At 41.4% G+C, this 8,936-nt stretch overlaps 1 protein-coding gene across 3 annotated transcripts in view; it reads right to left on the reverse strand.

Moving 5' to 3' along the window:
• The window catches only part of INTS9 (integrator complex subunit 9), a 68,524-nt gene that overhangs the window by 37,960 nt on the left and 21,628 nt on the right, over positions 1-8,936 (reverse strand). For all 3 annotated transcript variants that reach the window (XM_035895414.1, XM_035895415.1, XM_009639905.2), the window contains one exon: positions 4,194-4,305. In XM_035895414.1, coding sequence (XP_035751307.1) covers positions 4,194-4,305 — 112 coding nt within the window. The remainder of the gene's footprint in view (positions 1-4,193; positions 4,306-8,936) is intronic.

Below are 8,936 nucleotides of genomic sequence, written 5' to 3' on the forward strand. Positions count from 1 at the left end.
ATCAGTGGAAAATGCTAAGGAAAGGGGTATGTCTGCAGCTCTGTCTCTGCTCTGAACGAAGACACCGGCTGAAACACCGAGGCATGCGTCTCCATGAAATGGGTTCCTCCTTCTTTCACTCAGGCACCAACTCGCTTCACCTGCTTAAGACGAATGGCTTGCTCCTCCCTTTGAAGAGGCCAGAGGAAGAGCTTTCATCTAATGATGGCCTGGCTAAAGAATTTATCCAGGGCATGAAAAATGTGGGTTTCATTCCTAAGCCTTAGAGTTTGTATTCACAGCTCTCCCTTCCCCACAGCCACTGATTCGCTATGGAAACCTCAAGTCTCTTCTGTTGAAGACAACCAAAATTCCTGGGGCCACAGAGAAAATAACGGAGGGTAAAGTCTTGGAGCGGACGCCAATTTGAGTTTCTGTTCCCAGGAAAACTACGGAGCTTGTTATAAATAATTAATACAAAATCACAATCTAGGGAGTGGAGTGCTCTTCTAGCTAGCTGCCCTACTCACTAGGCCAGGGACCCAGGGTTGCTGGCCCCTTGACATATGTTCCTGGCGGCACAGTGATGCACCCTTGAACTGGCCTGGTGAATGCTCCTGCTCCCCAGGACAGGGAAGGACAGCAACACGGCTATCCCACCACTGACAAGGCTCTGTGTGCCAACTTTTCGGTTCAGAATACCCTACTCAATTCCTTGGTGCAAAGTTATTCGTATGTGCTGTGGTCAGCACAGCCGGGCACTACTTCTTGAGGGTGCTCTTAAGTGGTTCCATAAAGGGATAAGAATTACCTCCCAGCTTCTGCAAAACAGGGATGAAAACCTTTACAAGCATATTGCTTTCCATGCAGGCAGCAGGTCCAATCTGGCTCTCTGCTCCACTACGGCAACTTTCTACAGTTGTCAGTAAGAGGACACGTATATCTGAAAGCTGTTTAAAGCCCAATTTATCTCTGTGACTGATGGATGCACTCTCTTGATAAAAGTTGTATAATAATCTTGGCATTTCAAATTTAGTCTCCTTTAGTAGCTCTATAACAAGTTGTTCAATTTACAACTCACAATGAGATACTTGCTTTTCGAACAGCTGCCACCACAAGGTCAAGTTGGCACCTAAAAAGCAAACTGTGCTCTTTTCCGCTTTCTATAAACACACGCACGCACGCACACACAGAGGCACGACCGCACACGCACACAAAATATCACAAACTGCCCCTACAGACAGTCTGGCAATTTTGCTGATGATGCCCAAGGCGATGTAAAAATACAATTGCTTTTCCTGAGCCGCAGGGTGTTGGTGCTGCAGTGCTGAGCACAGAAAAAAAGGGGTTTGGGCTAAACTGAGAGGAACTTGGAGACGTGACAAAGCATGGTTTCAGTGCCGCACACACAATGCGGAGAGGAAATCATGCATGTGACTTGGTCATAATGGGAAGCAGTGTCTGCAACTCTGCAGGCTGGGATGAAAACAGAGATCAAGGTGAAATTTTCACACTTCCACTTCTGTGCTTCACAACACTTACTCACAAACACGCTGGTACCTCATGATACACATTTTTGGTAAATTTCCAGCATCTGCTTTAGAGTTTTTACCTGGTGTATTCTAAGCTTCTTGCAAAATCCCTCAAACATTTTGGAAATGGGAAAAATATATGAAAACTATTGTGCTCAGCTTGCCTACTCTATTGCCTGTCCTGGTATCCTATTGCTTTTTGGACTTTTCTACACATTTGAAAGAAAATTGATTCACTGTTTTCTTCTCCTGATGTTGGGTAGATGTGTAAGTACTGCTGGTGTCAAGTAAAAGACAGCCCTACCACTGCATTATTCATCAAATTATTTAATTTCTTCAGGTTGCTGTTTTTAGGCAAACACCACTCAAATTCCAGATTCTTACAATGGCATTATTTTAAGCATATATCTTCCTTTGGTCTTTAATAATTTTCTAATTTCTCTGAGTTGGTCTCATTCAAGATAGAAGCTGGCTTGGAGACCTTCTGCAAAACCCTCAAAATAGTTCAGAACGTTTCTGTAAACCAGAACAACTTGTGCAGATAAACACCCACCTGTACCTACACATGTAGCACGTTTATTTATATGCATTCATCTTTTGGATTTTGCTTTGGCCCAAGCTACATCTCTACGATTTTGTTTAATTTTTCAAAGCATGTTAATTAACAACAGTCTCACTCTTGTTTACTTAGCATACAGCTGTGGCAGTTCAAGACATGAGTGACCACCAAGGTGCTTGCTAGAGCATGTTTGCAGCAGAGCTGGCAGCAGGGCAACATGTTCCGCTCCTCAGCCTCTCCAGTACAAAGTCTTAACGTTTCAGCTCAGACTTGCTTCCTTGGTGGTTTAAGGTGAGATGCTAGGATGTAACCTGTCAGGGGGACAGTAACCCCCATAAAGGTCAAGAAGGGACAGAAAAGTGCAGCACATCTGGATCTAGCACAAGAAGGTCACCAAAGCTTATTTGCGACAGCTCATAGGGTAATAAAATTAACAATGCTTAAAAACAACGAAAACACAGACCTGAAAACACAGACACCCCTAAACACATGCATTGCTTAGGAAAGGAAGTCACAGGTGTTAAGAATTAACACAGCTTCAAGGGGAGGTTGAACAAGTTCCTGGAAGAGAAATCCACTGAATGTTACTAACTACACAAAAGCCATGCCTGATTCAGGAAATTCCTGAAATAAAAATACTTGAAGGCTATGGAATTATGAGGGGAAAGTATCACATAATCTCACCCTGTTCTTCTACTCTTCTCTAAACATCTGCTCATGGCCCCTATTGGAGCCAGGATGTTGGCAGAGAGGATCTTTGGTATAACCCATGATTACGAGTCTTATAAAATGCCAAAACATGCTCTATTAATAGAGTCATCCTGGCCCTGTAACTTGTCTTTTCAGATAAACAAAACCCACATAATTTTACCATGTACATCCCACAACAGGACCTATGACTCCTGTTTGAACTGAAACACGTCCTAAAACGGGATATCTGATTTCAGTTTAGAGATGGTGGGTGACGGAGGAGTCTACCACACTCCACGTAGTATTTGCTTTCCACTACCATGGCAGTTTCATACTGGGACTGTGAGACAGTACATAGACATTCAGCACCTGTGAATATGCACAAGGATTTTAAAACGGAGAAAAAACCAAAGTCTTGAGGTTTTTTTTTCTTCTTCTCCAAGGGTACATTCACATGTAAAAAGTCAGACTAAGAATTTGCACTTCAGTTCTCTCGACCTTATTCTGCAACCTTGGGTAAGCCACCTACCACAGCTCAAATTCCTCCCAGGTGTGTAATGGGGACCAAAACACTTGCTTACAGTGAGGATTCCCTGATTTAGACTTCTAATGTCTTTTCATAACCTTTGTAAGAATCCTCCTATCACACGCTTTTTAAGTCTTCTTTGTAAAAAGTAATTTAAAATAAAGGGAAGATCTCTGATACAAGAACAGGCAATATACAGTAGGACAGACATGAGAAAGTGGTTTGATGACAGAAGGGTGAGAGTGTAGAGGAACTGAGGTGGGGGAAGGGGAGAAAAGGAGAGAACAGCACTGGATGTGACATTCCAAACATGCTGGAAAATGCTGCCATTCACACTGATATCACAGCTTTGCAATTATCAGCTTTTCCAGCTGTGAAAGCGTCTGATTAGGTTTTATATTTCTGGGGTCTATAAATATATCTTGATATATTTTTTCAAACAAAGATTGTGCTGTTTGCTTTTGATATATTTAAAAATCAGGTGTAAGAAGGGAAGCAGATGTGCTTGTTTTCAAAACTGAAAGTCATAAAAAAGCATGTAAAGACTTTACACTGGTTGATATACAGGAAGGAAATAGTAATATTTCAGCTGGGAACAATATCCAAAACCTAGGCAACACGTAGTCTGTTGGCAGCTAAGCAACATACTTAGCAAACCAAGAGCAGCAGATGATTAAATCTCATTATACCTGTTCCATTCCAAAACATTTTAGGTACAGCTTGTGTCTCTCCAAGCACTTACTATATTAATGACATCAGGAGCACATCGTAAAATCTAAACAGCTAGTTTTATGCCAGAAGCTATAGCTGGACAACTTATTCAATTCCAGGAATCTCAGAATTGTTTCCCACCCAAAGCAATGAATAAGATGATAAAATAGGCAAAAGACTTCTTTCAACGACCTACCCAAGTTGTTGCAGAACTCTCCTACCATGCCATCTGGGTTAGCAGTAGGGATTTGTGTAAGACCCGTCAAGATGAGAACATCGCTATTTTTAAGAGAAGCCTGGTCCATGGGCTGAAACAGAGCACAATGAAATAAAATGAGTAACGTGAGAGTTATAACACAGGTTTTCTCTGCTCTGTACTAAGACGACTGCAATACATAATAGATACAGTGACCAAGAAGGAGAACACATGGAACACTTTAAACCTAACATTCCTCCATCTGTGGAAACGTAACTGGAGTTAGTAAAAACACATACGACTGTTTACCTGCATACTACAGCCCAAAACAAACAACGGAACTGTAACCGGATCCATCTCAAAGTAGTCTCCATAGACTAATCATTTCATGGCCTTGGGGGCTGAACACTGAAAAGGCAATAATTTGCTGAAGATGTGGCAGTACAGTCAGGAACGGTTTGACACTTGTGCTCCTATCTCTGGCTGCACTAGCTTCCAACTCGCTTCCCTTTGCAAATCAAGGTGTCAGCTTTGATTTCCAGGGCTCACTGTCTACAGGGGGCAGCAACCATTCAGTGGATTCTCTTTGGAAGAGCTGAGATCAGCAAAGGACTTTGGGCTTGAAGCTCTCAATTTGGTGTATGAACCTGAATGCCACACAGGGCTCTCCCTCGACTGTGAAGTCTGTTCTCCTGTCCGTGGTATTACAACCACAGCTTTCAAACACTCAGTTCAGATTGTTTGCACAGGCCTTTTTAGAAGTCTGGTTTTGTGAAATGGTAAACGGCTACTGCTGGTAGAAAAGAGGAATTGGTTTAGATTCCTTAATATTGATAAATTTTATTTACCTAAGAAATAATCACTTACATGTATTAATTTTTTTAATGTAGCTATAATATCAGGCCAAACAGACAAGAATTTCCTTAAAAGCTGTAGCTCAAAACAGGTGAAAAACCATAGCTTCAACTGCACAAAAATCCCTGTACAAAAAAAGTAGTGCTCCCAAGGCAACACCAAAGCTAAAGTAACAGAGGAAATATAACTTGGCTTACCAGTCTCCCCTAGTGAATCAGATTAGCACTTTGCCTTCCTCTTTCGTTGAAGACTGCGCTAGAGGCTAAGCTATGTCAAAGTGAAATAGATGTCTTCAGAGGGCTATGACCTCTGATCTGCTGGGGCTACAGTGAATGCTGTACCAACAACCTACAGGCATAGGTACAACCCTCGGTTTTGTGGTTAACGTGCTGAGGGTAGCTACCACAAGCCCCTATCTGTGCCATGTCTGCTTCCTGGGGGACCGAAGAGTTTGTATCTGCACAGTCTATCCTGTGGCTCACAGATGTAGCAGAGGGACTGATGATTAAACTGTCCAAGGAAATAAGTGTGGCAACTTGGCCACTGACAGGCAGTCTAATGTTAAAGCAAACATCGTCTCTGCTTCGACTGCGCATGAAGGCTCACACTTTTTTCACTGAGGTCAATCATTTGACATGTTTTATACTGGCATTAAAGCAGAATGAAAATGCATATCCACTTCTCTCCATTAGCAAACAGAGTAGATATTCAGAAATTATACATACTTAAGTGTGACCTGATACTAAATATATATTCTTGATACCTAAAATTTAGCATAATTCAATCTTGAAAAGGCAAACCACTTCTCTCTCTGCAGATACAGTACAGCTATGATGAAAAGTTAACTTTTAGCCTCACTCTGGGCTGGGATGCACTTCCCACAGCTACTATTCAAGCAAAGGTGGGCAACTGCAGCCAGCTGCATCGTATTTTATGGTTACTTATTCTCAATAGACCCTCTTCAGTCTCACCAAGCAGGAAAGACTTCCATCAGAAGAGACTGGTGAAGAGATTTCCTCTGCTGAGCTTAGATCACCGTCACAGTTAATTCCCTTGCTCACAGTCCCTCAGTGCCATTCTTAAGTCGTTGAGAAAGACCTTGCTCTGTTAAACATGCAGGGGAATTTTCGTATCATCAACAAGAAGTTTACACTGTGCACCACCTTGTAGGACCAGACCTGTTACGTGAGATTTATTGCAATCTTTGACTCTCCATAGCATGTCCGTGAAAATGAAATGCCAATAATGCAATAAAAAATAATATCGAATCTGCCTGTGATAATGTACATAATGATTATGCCATATTAGATACACATAATTTCAGCTGCTATTGCACTGAGAGGACTTGCATTGATTTTTGTGGGTTAATGCAAAGAATATGTCTTAAAAGGCTTTTAGTGACATGTCTGAACCTGTGCTGTCAACTCCTGTTCTCCACTTCAGTGGCAATGGTGTCAATTCTAGCCTCAGCAGAGGGTGAGGCAAAACTTTCAATAGAAACCATCTGCCAGAAGACAGAAGTAAAGGGAACAATTAATGGTGCCAGACCGAACTCTCAAACAAACCCTTTAAAGCTCTTCAGTTATTTTCAGCAGCTATGAATACAGTCTTGCTTCACTTGCACTTCCTACAGACCCGCTGAGGTTTTCAGAAGATATTTCTGCTGCTGCAGTTCCAGCTAATTTGTACGTCATGGGCCATGTCTAAGCTAACTGCTTTGTTTTCCATTTTCTGTAATAGAGATGGACTGATTATTACAGATGTACCATAACTCTCTGCTGATTATAGATGTAACCTAGACGTAACTTAAAATGTCAAGAAAACTTCAAGATGTAATTTATACCAAAGAAGCAATCCCCCTCTCTTCCCATGACTGCGAATTCCCACCCATGCTGCCATCTCCACTATGTCAGCACTTAAATCCCAGTGCTGGCAGAAGGGAGAAGAAGGGAAGGATTGGGTGGGGGCCCAGTTCTGGTTAGGTGAGATGAGCCTTACCCTGTCTACACCCTGAGAGAAGGAAATGCTTTCAAGGCTATTAGTGTGTATATGAGACAAGATGTAAGAGGCAGAAGCATTTTTTTCTATTTGTATGCCCAAATAACCTGTGTCTTGTCACCCTAAAAAAGGGCTGACGAGAGCCTGGTCAACTGATGCCCATTTTTAATAACTACAGAGGGAGTTCCAGAAGACTGGAAAAGTGCTACGATTTTACTATTACTCAAAAAGCTCTGGATATGTTTTTACATAAACACATGCTGATTAACTGAATATAATTTCTAAAACAAAATGCAGTGACTGTTTTCATACACTGTTAAAAGATGAGAATTTCATTCTGACGGCTCACCATGGTTCTATGGAGAAACAGGTCAGACAAATAACTTTTCACTCCCTGAGGAAAAAATGCTGATTTATTGAACACAATTTTGACTCTGTGCCACTCAAGATACTGTTATCATCACATATTGTCTGTCAAACATCAAACAGATGAACAGCTGGTTGGCAGCTCACAAAACCCACTAGTTGTTACAGAATCACCATATTGTAGGAGCTTGTACTGGTGTTCACAGGGATTATAACACCAGGACAAAAACTATTCATTGTCTTCAACAACTGTCTGGAAGCAAATATAAGATGATGATGGTATCTGATATGCAAATGATATCAGTAACATTTGTGATGTGGTAAGTAATAAGTGAAGGGCAAACTGAATGGAATTTCACCTGGTAAGCTATTCCTTCAAACTATGTGTTAGTAGAAAATAATGCAAAGTGCAATGGACTGTATGCTAAAAAATGAGGCTCTCGGAGAGCATGTGGGACAAGCAACAGTGTCAGCAGAGTGAATAATCCAGGTTTCATCTCTTGTTAGCAAACAGAGTAGGTCCCTAGGGTTTCAGGTAGGCTCGCAGTACGTTTTCCTGCACTTGTTAAAGCTGAAACTGCACTGCCTAACTGCTACCACTTCTGCAGGTTGCAGTGACTGAGGGCAGATCTGCTGCCCATGGGCTGTGCTCTCGTGCCAGGCAGTTCAGTCACACACCATTCCTTGCCACACAGAGATAATTTCCTTAAAACCAGGGACATTACCAGAAGCTTCCAGAGAAATGTTCACCTTTGGAAAATGACGAAGCATGGCCAGTCTAACCTGATAAACTGAATCACCATTTCATGTAAATGAAAACACTCTCTGTTACCAAACTACTTCTTATAGTGCAAAGTTTCTCCTCACAGAAATATTCCATTCCTGTATAGTCAAATATTGCTGTTGCTCCTTCAGTAGAAGGTGATGAAAGAGCACAACCCAGGCCAGTAAGAGGCTGATGAGAAAAAGGGATTTAGAAACTCTGATACATTGCATGTAGCCATACTATTAAGGATGGTTTATCTACTGTAGCTGTTTGGCTCCTGAAATCAAGCTTTTAAATGCAGGATGCTCAGAAGCAAAGCTCTTTAGAAGATACTCACCTTGGGGGAAATTACTTACTGATCATGAACCTGACACATTTTCTACATTATTTTTAAATACCTCCCGCTAATATTGCTTTTAACTATTTTGACAACTTCTAAAGCATGCAGTACTGCAAACTTCAAGCCATTCTTTGCACTAAGAATTTATGGATCTAGAGAGAATTAATTTACTGGAAATTACATCTACAGCACTATAAAGACTTTGCCCTTAGCAGAGCAGGGTGGAAAAGTTGGCAGCCAGTTAGCTATCATTTCTCCCAAGGAAGGATGTTTCAGAAGTGATATAGAAGCAGCCTGTGAACTGTCTGTAAAGACTCTTCAGTGAAATATGGATTTTAAAAAAAGTCACTAATGCTCTATTGTTTAACTCTGTTGAAAATTTCCTATTTAAGGTGAAGAAGAATTTCCCAGTTGGTAA

The sequence above is a fragment of the Egretta garzetta genome, unplaced genomic scaffold, assembly GCF_000687185.1.
Source record: "Egretta garzetta isolate BGI_Z169 unplaced genomic scaffold, ASM68718v1 scaffold325, whole genome shotgun sequence".
Classification (NCBI taxonomy): domain Eukaryota; kingdom Metazoa; phylum Chordata; class Aves; order Pelecaniformes; family Ardeidae; genus Egretta; species Egretta garzetta.